Here is a 20366-nt window from a genome sequence, read left to right as displayed (position 1 = left end):
ATAGTAGCGCCATCTACTCACACTAACCTTATCCTTGAAAGTATACTGATACAGAAATTCTGTGGTGTTCTTGTGCCCCACTTTACATAACTCCTGTATTTCTAAAAGTAGTTACAAGGAAAAATTTGACATAAGCGCAGTACAGTAACAAAGCAATGAAAATTGTACTTCAGTAGATTCATTCTTTAAGAAGTAAATAGGCATATTCAGAAAAATATAATGTAATAATCAAAAGTATAAAATAATACATTCATGGTTTCTGCCTCAGAAAGCAATTCTGGCAAATCAGATGATACACATTGTAAGCTATGCTATAAGAAAAAAGGGTGATGTATTTATTGGCCACTTTCCGTGGGACAAAATACCAGACACCTGCAATTTACAGGAGGAGAAATTTATTTTGGCCCATAGTTTCAGTCCGTGGTTGGCTGGCTCCAAGGCAGAAATAGCATGGCAAAGGGGCATCATGGAGGAAAGATGCTCAACCCGTGCGTGAGAGGAAGCAGAGCAAGGCAGGGTCAGGAACTAGAATACACTGTCCAGGTCCACGTTACAGCCCAGCTGACCTCTCTGTAACCAGGCCCCACTTCCCAACAGCACATACATTCAACTAGTGACCTTAGTTGACATTCATTGTGGATGAATGGATGAATGCTCTGCTCAGTATAAAAGTGTCTGATCCAATCACCTTCCAAATGCATACAATTTTTTGGAACCATCATAACCATCTGTCCTTAGCCCCTGAAAAGGGTTGTACCCATCTTGTAGACCTCTCTGTAACCAGGCCCCACTTCCCAACAGCACATACATTCAACTAGTGACCTTAGTTGACATTCATTGTGGATGAATGGATGAATGCTCTGCTCAGTATAAAAGTGTCTGATCCAATCACCTTCCAAATGCATACAATTTTTTGGAACCATCATAACCATCTGTCCTTAGCCCCTGAAAAGGGTTGTACCCATCTTGTACAATGTCCAAAGTCTTCTGGGATCTACACTGCACTTTCTGCTTCACTTTCACAGCTGTGCACACTGCTCTCTGAGGTGTACACTTCTGTCCTGACAGGGCTTCTTCTGACGTCTGAGGGCCAGAAGCCTCTGTGACCCCACAACTCTTACATTCTACATGCAAACACATGAGACTTTGGGGGGACAATTTAGATCTAAACCACAAAAGCAAGAGTGCTTTTTTCCTGCTCTGGGTTAGTTGCTTGACTCCTGCTTATTCTTACTGCCATTACAGGAATGCTAGAGACAACCTGTGTCTGTGCTTCGGTGCATTTCATTTTCACAGTGATAGGTATGAAAGTTTGTCTATTTGTTGAACAACAGAGTCTACAGGAGTGTTCTATAAATGGTTTTTAAATGATACTAAGAGACTTTGTTTTTTCTTTTTTTTGCATTAGTATGGTATTACAGTACATGTAGTTTATAATCATCTTTAAAAGTGGATATGTAAAAAAAAAGTGGATATGTATGCATAATACAGCTTGACTCTTTTAAAATCCCTTCCTTTCTGTCATGTCTCCCTCCCTCCTTTCACGATTCCATTTCTTTTCTTTCTTTTTGTCTTTTGAGACACGGTCTCACTATGCAGTTCAGGCTGGCCTTAAGCTCACTTTGTAGCCCAGACTGCTCTCAAACTCGCAGCAATCCTCCTGCCTCAGCCTCCTGAGTGCTGAGATGATAGGTGTGCACCATCATGCCCAACTACCATTTCCCTTCTTATTGATATGATTAATCTTATGTTTATACATATAATGTCTACATTCACTGAGGTTATTAGGTTTCTGTACATGTCATATCATTATTACTTCTCCTTCTCCTCCTCTTGAGCCCCTTCCCATTTGCAAGACATCTGTCCCCTTATTGCTTATCTTTTATTGTGCTGTTTGCACTTTGCCTTATTCAAGTGATAAGTATGTAAACTAGTACAACCATGATGGAAATTCCTCAAAGAACTAAAATTAGAAATTCCATATGACTCAGTTATCTCCGTTTTAGGTATTTTTCCCTAAGTGACTTTAAAGTAAAAGGACTTCTTTGAGTACAAGAGGAATGATTCTTGAAGATTGGAGCATCTGAAGAGAGAGGATTTTCACTGTTGAACCTCAGAGAAGTCGTGTAAAAATATCTCTTGCCATGGCAGTAGATGCTTTAGTGCACAAAGTATGTTGAATCACTGCAAGCTAAAACTGAGTAGGGTTTATGCAAGCCTGTGGTTCTCTAGAGTGGTTTCCAGTGAGGCTTGGTCTGGTGCTCAGATCTTCACTGCGATGGATCTGTTTGCAAGCTCACTCTAGTGTCTATTGGGTGGTCACAACAATATATTTCATTTAACTCAGTTTATCAAAACGATTATTTCAACATTTAATGAATATTCAAAAATACTAATAGATACTTAATATGTAGTACCAAGTCTGTAAAACACTGTGTTTGATACTGGTACCTTATCTTAGCTCTGGTGCTGTTTGTATTTAGAGTGCTTGATCTTTATTTAGATGTCATACAATTTGTAGTTGAAAAAAATAAGGATATGGACTGGAGATGTAGTTTAGTGGTAGAGCACTTGCCTAGTGTATGTAAGGCCCTAGGGTCAATCCTATAAAAACAGAAATAGGCATAAACTTTTGTTTTTATTCCCTACATGATACAGCATAATACTTATGTATGTAGTATTTACATTGTATTAAGTATTATAAGTTATCTAGAGATAATTAAAGTATGAAGGAGTCTATACCTAAATTATATGCAAAGGTCATTTTTTAAGGGACTTGACCACCTGCAGATTTTTAAATCCTTGAGCCTCCAAGAACCAGTCTTCTGTGGAGAATGAGGGACAGATGTAATTAATGTGGCTTTGGATCATTGGTCATACTTGTGTGGAGCTATGCTGTTGACAGAAAACTTGAAGTGATGGTGAATGGCTTGTGGTAGGGATTTGATATTCCAGGTGCTGAAATATAAAATAATTGACTGTGAGAAACTGACACCAGAAGCTTCTCAAAAATTCAATTTTTAGTTTTACTATTCTGTTCATCATTTTTTACTAATGTGTGGCCCAACCCAGATAACGACACTTGGGAATAGAACCCCTTTCCCAGGCTTTTATTTTCTGGAAGTCTCCATGGAGACCCTTTCCTGACCAGGACCAGCAGTGTTTTGGGATGGGACAATTGCCTAGGAATGAGAATGAGGGTGCGAGGCTTAGGATTCTTTTGAATAAGAAAGTTATTGCAAAACTCTTAGGTCAACCCCATGCCCTGATTCAGTTCTAAAGCTCTTGTTTTTACTTCCCAAATTGTTGAATGTTAGAGGTAAAGGGACCTGAGATCGTCTAGTGTAATAGTAATGTTTTGGAAATAAGGAAATGGAGAACCAGAGAAATGAAATGATTTCCTTAAGGTCACGCATGTGGCCATGTGTAAAATACCCAGGTCTTTCTGCTATCCAGTAGTTAGGTTGCTTCCCTAACCCCACCTGGAGAAGTAGCAGCCTCTGTTGGTGCAGGAATGGGTACACATCTGACTCCTGTATTCTCTTCACACGGCAGCGTTTAATTGGATTGACCTCATCAAGGTTATGGGGAGAGGTAAGGATTTGGTGGGGTTTTGTTTGTTGTTGTACCATGCTATGTGGGACTACTCCAGACAAATTTCTTTACCTCTGTAAAGCACAGTTAAATGACCGTTGGAATTACCTCAGGAGATTAAAAGTTAAGAAAGAGTCTGCACAAGACTTGGCAGTGTATATTTAATAATTACATTTTTTGCCCTGCTACTCAGCTTTTGTTTTTTCTTTCTTTTTTTTTTTTTAATGAGAGAGACAGACACTGATTCACTGTTGCCCATCCCATGCTGGTTTCGATGAGCTCAAGTGATCCTCCATCCTTAGCCTCCCATGTAGCTGGGAAGACAGGCACACAGCCACATAGCTGCATTCCAGGACAGGGCACTTTGTAACACAAGGGAACACTCAGAGTTAGGAGTTGATGATTCTGAATGAAACTACAGTATTCTGTGGTTATAAAAACTTGAAAGCAAAAAAAAATTGGCCAACATGCTCATATGTGAGGACACTGAGTCTGTTTTAGGAAAGGAAAAAATGTCAAAACGACACATGGTAATGAAATGAAAAGTAATAGGAGAGATCAGCGGTTGGCAGAAGCTAGCTGTGATTCTTAGTCTACCATGTATTAGAATCACTTGGAGGATTATTAAAAATGGGTTATAAGGCCTTACTCAGCATTTCTGATTATGTAAGTCAGATGAGGAGATGAGTATTTGCAGTTTCGAGAAGGGTCCAGGTGCTCTGAAATTGTATTGATAGTTATTTTGGTGCCTTTAAGCCAAGGAAAGGAATTTAAGGTATTAATGTATCAAAAGGCCAGTGAAGATTGGCAATGTGATATGATCTGATTTACATGTTAGGAAATTACGACTACTACAGAGGAGAATGGATTTTAATGTACAGAAGGCAAAACTTCTAAGAACAGCCAGGAAGCTGTTGGAGCAGTCTAGGCAAGATATGATGGCTTAAACATCTAGTGAGATATTACGGTCTTAGACTGTCTTAGAGTTAAAAACCCATGGGATTTGCAATAGATTGGAAATAGGAAATAAGGGACCAAGAGAATCAATGTATGCTTAGGAGTGTTGCATGAGTTAACTGGGCGGTTAGTAATATCATTCACGGAGAGAGAATAATGAGATTTGTGTGAGAATGAGGATTGGAGGTAGAGAGGAGAAATCAAGAGTTTTGGTTATATGAAATTTGAGACGGTTACGTGAAACTTGAGATACCTGTGGACATCCAGATGGAGATAGCTATAAGATTTTTGGACATGTAAGTAGAGCTAAATAAACAGTAAGGGTTGGAGATGTAAATTTACACCCATGTATAGGTGATACTAAGTCTTGGGGTATGATCAAATCACCTGGGGGCGGAGATTGTGGCATGAGACTAGGAAAGGGCACACAGTGCGTCCTACAGTGCTTCAACTTGAAGAAATCATGCAGAGGAGGTAGAAATGTACACTCAGGAGTGGCAGTGAGAGAAGAAAGCAGTAGATTGTGTTGCCACACACACACACACACACACACACACACACACACACGCATGCACACCAACACAAAAAAAACCAGGAAGAAGTTCAAAGCAGTGGGTTTGCACAATTGTGAAGTGGATTTAATGTGACCAAGATGGCAAAGATAATTTTGTTTAATTTGGATCAAGGATTTAACTCACAATCTCACACTTGTCAGGCTTATGCCGCTAAGCTGAATCCCCAGCCCCAAGAATTTATAGTATCATGGTTCTCTCTTGTTTTCCTTTATGGCATATCTTAACTGGAAAAATGTAAGAAATCAGTCTCTGTTTTACAATTGAGATGCGAATTTAGGGGCTTTAGAAACATTTTCAGCTATTTTGGAAGATTGCCTAATGAACACCAACTACAGTGTATATTAAATTTGGTATTCCTCTGCATTGAGAAAGGTGGATTTTAAATTTCTTTTTGGTTCTTAGATTGTAAAACTTAAAAAGGTCTTCCTCTAAGATGTAATTTAATTTTTATGTTTTTGTCTTCAATAATGAAGCTGTATTTTTGTGTAGTACTTTGAATATATAAAAATACTATAAAAAGGCAAACAAATGAAATCTCTTTGGGTTTAAGCACTTTATAAAGGATATAACTATGCTTCAAACAACATTTTAAGATTTTGTCTTTCAAGCCAAGAAAAAAAATATTTGATTAAAATTCCATTGTTTTTTATTCATCTGTTGTAAGGATATGAATATTGACAGTAAAGGAGTTTTGAATATAATGGATGCAAGATTTTGAAATGTTATGTAAATTAAAACATTAAAAAGATCAGTAATATAAGCAGATATCTATTAACTGCTATATTAAAATGAGGTTTTGTTATTTTTAAATATATTGTATATGTGAAATGATGCCTTACTGTATATTAGCTTTAGCCTTGACTTGGTGGAAATTACTGCCTCAAATGTCTTTTCAGTGTAATTTTCTCTCCACATAAACGCAGTCTCTAAATGACAGACAGTCAAACTCTGCCATTAGTGAAGAAAAGCTTGCACAGTGATATCTTGGGAAGGAAAAATGACACAAATATTCCTGCCTAAAAGAAGCAAGAGGCCTTTGGTAGTAATGCTAACTTAAAAATTTTAAATATGATAGCTAGTATTTATAGCTCGTATTTGTTGATAATATAGTCATTATTGACTAATGATGGTGCCGTCCACATTGCCAGAATTTTCCACATTTAAATTTAAGTGTGAAGTAGATTTTTTACATATATTTTTAAATAATCCATTTTGATTTGATTATCTTCACCATAGTTTTTGGTTTGGATGATATTTAATTTAGTTGTTTTATTGCTTCAGAGCATCTCATACCCAAAAAATTAAGAACACTAGAGATGTGAGTAGGTTAAACAAAAACAGTTTTAAAAAATTCCTGATGAATGTAAGGTTACAGAGTTAAATCTTACAGCTGTTTAGAATTCATGTCCAATCCAGCCCTCCACTTGCAATTCTTTTCACTAGATTGGATGGTGTAGTAAATAAAGTAAACACAGTCTTAAGTTTGATGTGAATGGGTCACAGTTGGGAACCAACATATAACTGACCTGTGGAATTTGCCTAAGCTCTAGTTTTCTTTAAGAACTGAATCACTTTTCTCTCTTCTGTAAAGCTTCCCTTGACCCCTGCCTTCTCATTCCTGCCCGGATAGTTTTGTCTGGCTCTCCTTCAGCATTTTCAAGGTTACTTGTCTGTTTTATGACAGTTCATTTTTGCTTTGTATCTTTTGCATATTCCTTTTTGGATTGCTAGTTCATTATGAAAAGCTCTTGCTCTCACTCACAGGTACGTTGAGTTTTTCAATTCCAGAGATGTGAAAATGTCTTACTAATTAAAGCAATAAGGGCTGGGGATTTAGCTCAGTGGTGTAAGCACCTGCCTGGCAAGTGCAAGGTCATGAGTTCGATCCCTGGTACCTAAATAAATAAATAAATAAATAAAGCAATAACAGACTGTGGAGTGTTCTCAAAAGAAGTTCTATGTAAATAATAAATATTTCAACCAGTGCTTTGTTCTGCTTTTCTTTGCTGTAATAAGCTTATTGCTAATAAATTAGAAACAGGATTTCATTACAGACTCATAGTATTTTAGGACTTAAGACAGCAACACACCCACACAAAAAGCATCACAACTGTGAGTTAGAGTTTATTGTAGCATGCACCAAACAGGGAAGACATCTCCAAGAATTTCAGTTTGAACAGGATCTTGAAAAATAACAGACAGTGTTTATAACGGCAGGAAGGTTGAAGAGTCTGGGAAGAGAAATAAAAGGAGATATTTGAGGTGGATACTGTTGACCTGATAGACTTTTAGGGATTGGAGGAGCATAGGTGAGAAAGAGGACTTTCAGCCTCAGGCAGCTGAAAAAAAGTGTGACTTGCAGAGATGAGAAGACTTGAAGAATCTTTTAAAAAATTCATTTCTGCACTACAGTGTATTACAACTACTGGAATACAATGAATTTTTCTTTTCTCATACTTATGGATTGTTTTTTGCTTGTGTATGTGTAAACTGTGGAATTTTCAGCATTTTAACTTGGTACCAAGGTGTGTCACTGAATTCTCAGTTATAAAAGCTTTTCTGTTGATCGCTGATTTCTCCTATGACTTCTCCGTACAATTTTACTAAACTGCTCAGTTCTAAAAAGTACTATTATAAGACTCTATTTGCTTTTTGCTACCTGAACTATCAATTATTTTTAGTCTTTTCCTGGGTATTTTTCAGTTGACTTCTCCAAACTCAGTTCATACTTCCCATCTGAAAATCATTTGTGAATTCCTAAGAGAGTTGAGTGCGTGCTCATCTATAATCAGCTATACCATTTTTATTCCTGTCTTAAATCAATCACCAAATGTTATTGTAATTTTGTATATATCTGTTGTTCATAGTAATACACCATGAACACTTGAGGGATAAGAACTGAGTCCTTCATCTTTGTGTCTCAGCATGTGAGCACAACCTACCACAATAATTGTTATAGGATAAATATTTGTTATGCATGAGTAATTTCTGAAGAATAAAACCTAAAATTTGAAATTGGGAAACATTTTTCTTCATATAAATTCTTATAAACATATATTCATTATAACAGCATTTAAAATTCTTTTTTTTGCAATTGTAAAAGTTTAATATAGTGTGCCTAATATTATTAAAAGTGTTATCATAATAGATTAATGTAAAATGTACTGCATATGTCTCTTCAAGATGACTAGTGCACAGGAGTGCTTGAATTTGTGTGAATAGGTACGGTAATTGATTTCTATTTAGAGAAGTTACAGATTTTTATAATTTATCTTAACAAAGACAATAAATTATACTCTTTATTTACTATTTAGTGACAAATACATTTATTAAACTGAATGTAGACAAATATGACATTTCCTTATCCTCTTTTTATTACCAAATAATGTATGCATAGTGCTCAAAACACAAAACAAAGTGAAGATTGGAAAAGGAAAACAACAGTTAATATTGTGCTGTTTGCAAATGTGAAAATTATATACATATCTTTGGGAGTTTTATAAAATCATATCTAGGAATATATGTATGTATATATAATTTTATTTTATTTTCTGCATTTTATTTTTATTTTAGGAGAAAAACAAAAGCCAAGGCACCACTTCCTCCAGCTGAGACAAAATATGTGGACGCCTCTTCATTTGATGATTCTGTAGAATCTGCTGCTTTCATTATGGAACAGAAAGAAAACATAATAGATAAAGACATTGACCTTACAGTGGTTTTACCTGGGGATATCATCAAATCTACTACTGTTCATGGCAGGTATGTTGGAGAAAGTTAAATAGTAGGACCTTCCTGTTATCATTCAAACCCTCTGTAATTCTCTTGATTTTTTTTTTTTTTTTCTGTTACAAAATATTTCATTCACCATTCGGTTACATGTGTTTTTAAAAGTAGAATGCTAAAAGGGTATTAATATTTTACTCTCAGTATTTTAACATCAATGCTAAATGAAATCCACCAACCCATATGACTCTTAATATTCGAAATTATTAAAAAATAAGCCTTTCCTAGAGGAGTTCTAATTACTGATTTGATTTAGTAAGTCAATGATATGAAAAAAAATTTCCCCTTTTATATTAGTCACTTTCCATCACTGGAACAAAAATACCAAGCACTCAAACCTTAAATTGTATTTTAAAGGAGGAGAGGTTTATTTTTGCTTGCTGTTTCAGAGAATTCAGTGTATGACAAGCTGTCTCCATGGCATAAACAACATGGTGGATAAAAGTTTCTCGACCTGCAGTTGCCAGGAAGCAGAGACAGACAGACAGACAGACAGACAGACAGAGAGACAGACAGACAGACAGAGAGAGAGAGAGAGAGAGAGAGAGAGAGAGAGAGAGACATCACCTTCTAATAGCACATGCAGCTATGAACTCCTTAATGCATTAGTCCACTGATGAGTACAGTGTGCCCACATGATTCAGTCACTTTCCCAAAGGCCCGCTTCTGCAGACAGGAGTTCTGAGGGGACATTTTAGATATAAACCATACCATCCCTATCCAAATTGTTCTTTCCACTTCAAGCTGATTCTTTGATTTGTAAAAGTCACCATTTCTAAAACATAATACTCTCTTACTAAAACAGATAAATTTGTCCGTGTAATTAGTTTTCTTTTCTACCTCATCAATTAAACTTATTTTAAAAGTGGGAATGAGGTAAATAGAAGTATAAAATCAAACTTCAATCTAGCAAAGAGTGAAAATGTAATTTAGGAGACTGATAGTTTTAAGTATCTGCATAAAAATTGTAAAAATGGAACAAAGCCAAATGTAATTTTCCATTTCTTTCTGAAGTGGAAAGTTACATGAACTCTATACTCAATCTTGTTCTATCTTTTCCCATCAATTGCCCATTGTTATTTAAGAGTCTGTTTTACAAATTGAAGCTGTTTGGAGTTTAGTGTAGTACATGTATGTTTATATGGAAGATGAAAGAATAAACAATAACTTGGGTGTTGCATTTCTATAATGTCTTTTTGTTTTTTAGAAAGTTCAAAATAACCTTAAATTTGAGATTTCCAAAATCATGTAACTTTACAAATTATGAATATAGGTGACAATAAAGTAGTTCGGTTTTAGCAAATAACACACGGTGTTATGTATTAATGCTCATTAAGTTAATGTAAATTGCTTTTTGCAGTTTGTATTGAAAGTAGTTTTAGAGATCATGCATTAAGCTTTATGGAGTTGAAACTTGTGAATGTCCTCTTGCACTCACAGTTTGTTTTTTATGTCTGTGTAAGGAAAGCATCATAGAAGTTAGAAACTATGCCTGCCATCTCATCTCTAAAATTTCTAAAATTTTTTTATTTTTATTTTTTCAGTGCCAGTAGTTGAACTCAGTTAGGCCCTTGTGCTTGCCAAGCAGGCCCTGTACCACTGAGCTATATCCCACTCCCTTAGCCTCTCAATTCTTGACAGAAGGCCATTATTTTGGTTTTAAATAATAATTATATTGGATATGTTTGAGAGTCATTAAGACAATTCTTCTTTTCCCTGAATTCCAAGTCAGTTTAAATAAAAGAATAGATAGCATTTTTCCTAGTTCTTACCTGATAATTACAGGTAATACTGGCTTCATCACTGATAATGCTTCTGAATTTCTTCTTGGAAGAAATCTCTCTAAATTGTCATCTTTTCTCTTTGCTATCACTCGGGTTCTGGATTTTTGCCCCCTAAATTTCAGTGGCTTTGGTTTCAGAATCCTGGTTTTCCTCCTGACTCACCCATCACAGTTACCTTAGACTTGGCGCGCAGCACCGTTCACCCTGGGAGGCTCTGTCCACAGGCAGGTGGCCCTGGCCTCTGGGGAGTGAATCATGGATTCCCAGGACTTTCCAGCCATCCCATTACTGGATCCATTCTTTAACACAGCCTTTATAATAGCTTCTTTCTCTTTCTTGACTTAACCTTTTTCTTCACCTCCCCCCAAACCTGTTAAGACCTTTCTTTGTTGCATCTTTTCATGTCTAAATTTTGTCATGTCCAATTTCTGTTCCTATCTAATTATAAGTTTATATCAGCCCTTTCTGCTTCATTTCTACTCAGCCAGGACCCTGGACTTTTCTCACCTTCCTGCGACCCTCCAGCATGTTGTCTTCCAAGTCCCCACACCTGTGTAACTTTCCATCCATGCTTTTCCTGGGGCCACTGCCTATTGTTGAATTACTGTGTTCCTGTCTATGGAAATTTTGCTAAGATTAAGTGAAATACTATCAGTGCTTGATGCTTATTACAGCTTTTTTATTTTTTATTTTTATTTATTTTTTATGGCAGTGCAGAAAGAGTCTGTTTTCTCCTGGGGGCTGCTGTCCTTCCTAGGGAGACTTTCCATTTACCCAGCACCCACAGACTAATCTGACTAAGGCACCTCTCATTTTGTGGCACCTCCTTTGATAAAAGACTGCAAAGGACAGCAACTGAATACCAAACTAAGGAAGTTCAAACTGCTGATTATGGAGATCGGGACGTGTGATTTTCTTCTCTGAAATAAAGTAGGCTTTTCCTTTGCTGCTCTCCTTTGTAGGTCTTAAGCTTTACCGCATGGTTCTTTGTTTTCCTATAGATACTCCATGTTTTCCACTTCCATTCCGCTTTGAACTTTTTTTTTAAAACCCTGGCAGAATTTATCACTTTTACTTTCTCCAATTAATTTATGTAGCTCAACTGACACCTTTTATATAAAGACTCCCTAAGTTTCCCAGAATCAGCTGTTCTTTTCAATTGCTTCCTTTGGTTTCCTTATACTATGGATGTTGACTGTTTTCCTGTGCTGTCGTTTTTATGTATGTCTTCTCTTCTTGAGTAAACCGTAAGGGCCACACCAGATGTCAGTGCTTTTCTTTATAATGCCTAAAACATTTTCCAGCACTTTCTAGCAGGGCAGTGGGTATTTCATTTATTGAAATAAATATTATTACTTGAAGTCCTTGTATATAGTTAGTGGTAGTTAGTGGTAGCAACTTATATGGTGTTTGGAATTTGGAATGAACTTTACTGCTTTTCCAGAATCTTTAATAAAAGATATTTTCCTTATACAGACAGCAAAATAGGAATGCCCTGAATGGTAAAGCTCTCAATTTTTTTTGTTTTTAGATTATTCAGGGCTGAAGAGTTTTTCAGAGGATAGAATGTATTTGTCATTAGTGTTTTTACTACAGAATTTAACAGTTTCATTCTTGATAGTTTGATCACCTAAGAATGACTTGTAGATACTATGATAATTTTTTTATATTGTGTTTATGATTAAAGTCTGTGATTTTGAATATGTTAAGGATATGATTCTAGAATATCTTTAGAAATTGATTCAAGATATTTTAGAATGCAACTTGACATATATTAAGAGCATAGTTGGAATATCATAGGAGTGTGATTTAGGAAATATTAATAGGGCAATTGCAACTATCTTGACATAGTTATTGCTGGCCTATCATTTTAAAAAGTATTTAGGACCAGGGATATAGTTCAGTGACACAAGCATTTGCCTGGCAAGCACAAGGTTCTGAGTTCCATTCCTGGCACCAAATAAAATAAAATAATAAAAATTATTTAACAATTTAAAAGTATTCAAACACAAATATTCTGTGTTTCTGAAAAATGTTAGCTAACTGATGAGAAGACTCAATAATGGAGATTAATATCTTATGATTTTGTTATAAAAATAGGGACGATTTCTACAGATTATAGAAGAATATGATGGAGAACTGAGAAAGATAATTTTAAATAATTGATTCACACACTTAAGGATTTTTAAATACAATCAGATTCTAAAAGGTCTCTAATATAGTACTCTCAGACCTATCTTTTTTTAATTTGTCTAAAGGTCTTATTTGTTTTGATGGTATTTATTATGCATTTGTTGTGAAAAATAACATCAGCATTAGACTGAAATAGGCACTTAGAAACTTACATGTTTCACTAAACTTTTCAGAAATGTTTTTCCCCCACAATCTATCCCGAAGGAATCCTATTTTTAGAAGATTTCCCTTTGTCTTCTTGTATGTCTAATGCAGAGATATGCATAAAATGTCCCATTTGCAGAAATTTGAGCACATAACTGCACTATCTTCAGAAAAATGCCCTTGTTTGTACATTGATTTTCACCAAAGAGCTTTTTGAGAGTAGAGAACACAGTAAGATTGGAGTAGTAGGAGACTGTGCTCAGAAAAAAAACTAAAAATTTGTTACTCAGAACTAGGTTGGTAGCCTTCTGGTAACCTTTTGGTAGCTAAAAGACTTTTGGTATCAAAGCTTAGTGATTCCGCATAGTAGATGATTAAGTCTCTGCCATGGTACCTTTGAGATCCTTTGCTTACGCTGATTTTATCTGCAGTGGTAAACTGAAGACTCTGGAGTATTTCTCTGTATCCTGACCTCAGAGATGATCGAAGGAAGGAGCAATTAAAATATTTTATTTATATACATACAAAACATACAGTATATCCTAGTATATCCTATTAATGTAGGGGGTGTGCACGTGCATACACGTGTGTGTACTGATAATTTAGCGTTTTCACCAAAGCTATTCTTCCCCTTATTAAAAATGACCATGAAAGGATAAGGATATTGCTGTTAAGACAAGCTGCCTAAAGGCTGTGCTTCTCAGAAAATCTTGCTAGTACTGGGCAAAAGTTAATTTTTAATGAAAGTGAGCTGACAGCCTAAACTGTTACAGACACTACACAGAGTTAAAGGAGTATATAGGTATGATGAATATAATTAATATGCGATGCAAAGATGTATTAATTAAAAGATTTTAAAAACCTTCCTTATAGTCATATTTTGCTCAGCGTGTAATCACTGAATAAATGTTAGTTCTTTTTTTCCTCTTTGGGTTTACTTTTAAAGCAAAATACTTATTTTACTTTTAAATTTGGTAAACTTGATAAAAGGTTGGCATTAAGGGAGGAAGGAAAAAAATACAATTTGTAGTAGTGGAGGCTATTTCTCTCTACCATAAATGGGAATTCGTTTTGATTTTTAACAAACCTGAGGATATCATGAATGAAAATACAAGCGCAGAACTTGAAGCTTGTAGCTCCAACTAGGAGTTATACATTGCTTGATAATTTGCTATGCGACTTGAAACAAGCAGCCTCACTTCTCTGAGCTTGTGCTGTAAAATGACTCAGAGAAATGCTGATTTGTGGCCTGATTTGACTATCCAGAAACGCCAGGAGTTTTAACTAGCACAGGCTGTCAAGTAAGGAACCCAGAGCATTTTATGTGGAGCTCAGCGCCACCTGTTGGAAACAAGTGTACATGAAAACGACCAGAGTGCTAGATTATTTTGTGTTCTTTTGGTTAAAACAAAATAAAGGAATAAAACTGTAGTATGGATCTCAGGACTGAAAAAATTCACATCGTATTTATATTTGTTGAAAAGTGTCAAATGGTAATAGTTATGTGGTAAATAATACAAATTAATATGTAGTAAATAATAGACTAATTTAAAAACTGCTAAAAACCTATTTATGACTATGTTTAATGCTTGTTTATATTTTGGTTTAGATCCTTATGAGTCTGTAGGTGTTTAATACTGCATATGATAAACGGTATATCAGACTTCTGGAGAAAACTGAGTTTTTAATAGAAAACTAGCTATTAATAAAATTAGTATTTTTCTTATACAAAATTAAGCTCCAGCTAGATTAGCTATATAAACATGAAATTATAATGTTGGAGGGAGAAGAAAGATAAAAACAAAAAAGAAATCTACCTTTATGTTGTTTACCTCCTAGAGCAGTGCATCCCGTAGAACTTTCTGCAGTCTTGGAGATGTTTTCAATCTGTGCTGTCCAATACAGTGGCCACTGAGTTGGTGGACAAAAAAGTGAAATTTTAAATTTCATTTACCTTTAAATTCAGGTTTTTTTATAATTTAAAATTTTTTTATTTTAAAGAGGATAAACCCAAGGAAAATAAAACCAATCAAAACAAACCAGTGTTAGTGATATAGGACTTCAAAACAATATGAAATCAGCATAATTACCATAATGCCTCTTGTCTTCAAAATAGCTGTGATACCTTCAGACATAGTAAAAATCAAACAGAACAGAACAGAATAAAACCAATAAAAACAAAACAATGAATGCAACAAAGGACTTCAAGGCAAGACAGTAGTGAATCCAAAATGGCCACCATAATGTATCTTGCTATCCCTGAAACAGCTGCTCATGCCATTGGGTATAACAAAAGCCAAAAAAACAATGAAAACCACACAGAACTTCAAAACAAAACAACATTGGCTACCACCCTCTGAAGGAGATCCCCTCTAGGTGTCACAGTGTGTCCCGCTATCCTCTGAATAGATGATCAGACCTAGACTTGCAAGGTCAGCAAAACAACAAAACACACAAGCATCACATTGCATTTCAATAGCTGTCATCACAGCCTGTGTTTCTCCGGATCAGCCAGTCACTTAGGAGGAGGATGGATAGCAATTGGCTCTTCTCATTTGCCAGCCCACGTGCTGAAGAGGCTGGTATCTGGGTGTCACCCCTGCCAGCAGAGGCCCACTCTGAGCTGTGGTTCGCAGGAGGAGGGCTTGCTTCCTGGTGAATCTTTGTTCTATCCTACCCATAGTCCGAGAATGGTGCTCTTAAATTCAGTTTGGATGGGTACCGCATGATGAATGTCTCCCCCTCCTGGACAAGAGTAGTCACAAGCACCTTGGTTCTCAAAGTGTGATCCAGGGACCAGCAGTATCAGTATGGACTCTTGTTAGGAGTACGGATTCTTGAGTGTTGAGTGAGGAATTTACAGAGATTGACTTTTTTTTCATTAGGTAATTCTGCTTAGACATTAGTGTTCGAGACAGCAAATTACATACAACTGAGATCTCTGCAAAAGTATCTGATGTATGAGAAAACATGGTTACTGAAAGCAAATTCATATACTCGGGTTATGTTAACACATTTAAGTGACAGTGTCTAAAGCAATGCCATCAGCCTTGAGTAGGGCTAAGACCTTTCCCCAACATAGGGTCAGACTTGTGTGCTTGGAGTATTTAACTGAACCTTCAGTATTTGGCCCTAAAGTCCTGAAGAGTTGACCCCGACCGGAGGATTTTGAGAGTGGGAAATACAGGTTACCTAGCTCTACTAGCAAGGACCCATCACTCTGGAAAAGTAGGATATTAACTTTGAAGCTGGTCTTGTATCCTGTGGTTGGTGCTGGGACTAAATAGGCACAAATTGCACCTACAAAAAAGGATATAGTTATTTCCAATTATCCACCTGGATACCACACTGCTGCTGCCAATGCTAATAATTTGGGCTTGAGAATAATTACCCTGAACTGATATACCTGATAGCCACTGGCTGACAGATTGGATCACAGGCTTGCCACAAGAAAGACATCTGTCTTCCTGTTACCTAAGGCAGAAATGCACCCTGCAGACCATCTTAACCTGAGGCAAATTATTGAAAGTGGATAAGGGAGTGTGTAAACCTGATCAACACTTCATCATTCAAGTGCACGTCAGTTTCTCCTTCCTTCTTATTGTCACATTACTTTGGTTTTTGGTTTACTTTATTACTTAACAAAATCAGCTTTGCGTTATTATTATTATTATTATTATTATTATTATTATTATTATTATTATTTGAGGTCTTTTTTTCCCTTACAGGAAAATGATTTCTTGAAAGATGATTTTTTTTAAAACTCTTTAAAACCTATTCGTTAGAAGATTCCCACATTTCCTTTTGGAAATAAATGAGAGTGGGGCTAGACCTCAGTGGACAGTGCCTGCCTGTGAAGCACAAGGGCTTGAGTTTGATTCCTGGTACAAAAAAAAAAAAAAAAAAAAAAAAAAAAAAAAGAAAGAAAGAAAAAAGAGAAGGAGAGGAGGAGGAAGAGGAGGAGGAGGAGAACCCTGTGTTATCTGTTAAGACATTTCAGCTCACAACAACCACAACCTCTCGGTTTTTGAAGGAAACAGCTGAGGTTAGAGAGGTCACAGGACCAGGACCAGATTGTGCACAGCACAGGTAGAACTCATGGAGGTTTTCTCACTTTTCAATCCAGTAGTCCTTCAGCTACATTTTAGCATCACAGTAACTAAAGTATTGCCAATCAGGATGGGACAAATGGTTTGAAACACACCATGGATTGCAGTTTAACTTTATAGAGTGATGATTTCACCACATTATCCCTAAGTCCTGCTGTCTCTTTCTGCACTCATCACGCACATACTAGTAGTAACCCTGCCCACTTGTAAGACAAGTCTTCTGTGTTTTAAAGATTCACTTGGGAATCTGGGTGTGGTGGTGCATGCCTGTAATTCCAGCTCTCTGAGAGGTTGAGGTTGGAGAATTGACAGTTTAAGCCCAGCATGAGCAATTTAGTGACTTAGCAAGACTCATAAAAATTTTTAAAAGGCTAAATATATAGTTCAGTTCAAAGGCCCTTGGTTTAACCTCCAGTATAGCAAAACAATAGCAAAAAACATAACTAAATCATACGAGGAATGCAAACACTACCTGTATAAACTTATACATTCTACATGTGTTTAAACAAAATCGCTTACCAATAAATTCACTACAGAATTGATCAACTAGTTTGAAATACCAGATTGACATACAAGTAATAGTAAAGAAATTTTTAGACTACCCTCTATTGATACTAACATTTATCCATGTGATGCTAACCTATACAAGTCAGTGATGAATTAAAAAATGAAACATTGCTTTCTAACTACCCCTGTATAAATCTAATCTCGAAGTTGAGAATGCCTATTGAATTATGCTAGAAGTTTGTGTCTGACTTGCATTCGAGATCCGTTTTCCTGCAAATGACATCAATTCATTCTTCATTGCTGAATAAAATTACATTGTGTATATATATATATCAATCATATTTTCTTTCTCTGTTCATCTATTGATGCGGATACAGGCTCCTTCGGGAGCTTAGCTATTGTGAATTGTGTGGCTACATACCATTGTGTGGCTACATACCTGGGTACACATGTATGATGATAATGATTTTGATTGTCTAGGGACCCAGGAGAGGTATAGCTGAGTCAAATAGAATTCCTGTTTTCGGTATAGTTTGTCTTACATGAAAGCTCAAAATATAATTAAAGAGTACGGGGCTGGGGGTTTAGCTCAGTAGCACAAGCATCTGCCTGGCAAGCATGAGGTCATGAGCTCAATCCCTGATACCAAAAAAAGGTAAGAGGAAACAGGGAGATAGACTCTGGAATTGGAGATGGGAGACTGGAGTGGGAGGAATTAAAAAATAATAAATGTGTGTGTGTCCTAATTCCTCAAACTTAATGTAAATATAATGTTATAAATATACATCAATTAAAAAATAATTACACTGTAAGAAAAGAAGGTAACATAAGCAAGATTTCAAGATAATAGATGGGTTATTACTAAGCTGATAAAATTCTTAAATAGTGAAAACAGACACATTATTATAAAAGAAAAAGTTGAAAGTCACCATAATGCACTGGACTCTACTGGTCATTTATCTTGAGTGTTATATTCAGAAGCAGAAGTAGCTATAAATTATTACTTTTATAAAAACTGATTTAAGAACATACTTACTAAACACATATATTTATAAAAGCAAAACCCCATAAATTGTTCACTGTGATTGTCATAATTTGAATATAGACAAAGTAACAGTAGACTTTTATTGTCATGAAAATTCGAAAACTGTAACTGTACAAAAGCAGATTACAACTCCCACTATCTTGTTTTGACTGATTAGACTGTGTTCCGCTCTGTATGATAGTATTAAGTATCAGAGTATAGGCAATTGCTTTAAGGCAATAAGATTCACTTGATGCCCATTCTGGTTTGACTATTATCCTCTTTCGAAGTTCTGTAAGGTTTACAATGTTTAGGTTTTACTGGACTTGTTCTCTACTGTTTTGTTCAACTTTATAATACCTAATGAGATGGACAATTTTTCTTAAGGAAGCAAGAGGCATTATGGTAACCGTTGTTGATAACCTTGTACTCTGTTTTTACATCATGTGCTATGTCTATCCTTGGTTTTGACTGACAGCTTTGTTTTATCATGTTTGATTTTATTCTCTTACAAAAAAAGTAATAAGATCTATGGGAGCAATAAAACCCAAAATGTGTAAATTTTGTTGTAATAAAGAGAGGGAGAAAAAAAAAGTGCCCAAAAGTATACAACAGCAAGTGTGTTTAGGTGTGTTAAATAGATGACCATATTAATATTTTTGATTGGATCATTGACACAATTATTTGTAGTCTCACTATTTGAATGTTCACTTTGTATGCTTTGATCCTGTGACCTGAATCACTGTTTCAAAGATGATAGTGTGTAATCTATTAATTGGTGATATCTGGTTTTTTTTTTCTTTTGTAGTTCTGTATTACTTGTACCCTTATACTGTTTTGCTTTGTTCTGTTTTTTTCTCTTTTTCCTTTTAAATAAAAAAAAATCAGATTACAGCATAGCATAGACAGTATAATGCCATGCTGGTATTAAAAAACACCTGCCTGTACATGTATCAGGGTGTATGTGACTAGAAGATTAAGTCCCACAATATTAATAATATTTTTAATCTGCCTGCTCAGTAATAACATCATGTTTTAATTTTTTGGCTTATCTGAATTTTCTAGCTTTCAAAAATGTTTAACAGTCACATTCTGAATTGTAAAAAAAAAAATAAACTAAATTAAAAAGCGTCATTGTTAGGAGGTGTAGATGCCTAGAGAAGAAAAGGAGGAAAGCAGTCCTGGAAGAATTGCATTCAGAGGACCCCGGTGAGGCCTCTGTCACCCCTTTCCCAGATGGCTTCACCCACAGAGGCCACAGGGGTGTGGGGTAGGGCAGTACCAGATCCTGGATACAGAATTTCTCAGTCCCACCAATTAAAAACTCAAGCAATGTTCTTACACTTAACTACTTTTTAACAGAATTACAACTTTTGTTTTAACTTAACATTTCTGCTAGAAATAAAAGGTGCTTGACTTGTACCCTTTAATGTTTTCTCATTTATTACTTGTCATATTTAGAAAGAGAAATATAATCTGAACCGTTCTCTACCTACACATAGATGACAGCAAACAACTCTGTCTCAATTTGAATGACAGAGTTCTCTCTTCTTCCAGTTTATGTGTAACATAAACAGATTTATGTTATTGTAGACATTATCTAATTCTCTTTAATTCTTTCTATTTTCAAAGACAGTACTATTTCCTAATCTAGAACCAATGTGTAGCACCACCAGAGTAGTATATTGCCAGG

The 20366-nt window shown here is 35.7% G+C and overlaps 1 protein-coding gene and 1 long non-coding RNA gene across 7 annotated transcripts in view; one reads left to right on the top strand and one right to left on the bottom strand.

Annotated features, from left to right (window-relative positions):
* Positions 1–20366, top strand: part of Cobll1 (cordon-bleu WH2 repeat protein like 1) — a 154074-nt gene that overhangs the window by 73357 nt on the left and 60351 nt on the right. For all 5 annotated transcript variants that reach the window (XM_063259184.1, XM_063259182.1, XM_063259181.1 and 2 more), the window contains exon 3: positions 8700–8888. In XM_063259184.1, the coding sequence (XP_063115254.1) occupies positions 8700–8888 (189 nt within the window). The remainder of the gene's footprint in view (positions 1–8699; positions 8889–20366) is intronic.
* LOC106025445 (uncharacterized) overlaps positions 8152–20366 on the bottom strand; it is a 102563-nt gene continuing 90348 nt past the window's right edge. For both annotated transcript variants that reach the window (XR_001199033.3, XR_010050820.1), the window contains 3 exons: positions 14851–14944; positions 9251–9366; positions 8152–8785 (listed from right to left, as the gene is read on the bottom strand). This is a non-coding gene — a long non-coding RNA (uncharacterized LOC106025445). The remainder of the gene's footprint in view (positions 8786–9250; positions 9367–14850; positions 14945–20366) is intronic.

This window comes from Cavia porcellus, unplaced genomic scaffold, assembly GCF_034190915.1.
Source record: "Cavia porcellus strain 051 isolate PalLab524CR breed Dunkin Hartley unplaced genomic scaffold, mCavPor4.1 scaffold_12, whole genome shotgun sequence".
In the NCBI taxonomy this organism is placed as follows: Eukaryota; Metazoa; Chordata; class Mammalia; order Rodentia; family Caviidae; genus Cavia; species Cavia porcellus.
The sequence above is the reverse complement of the archived record's forward strand: the minus strand, read 5'-3'. Positions and strand labels throughout refer to the sequence as shown.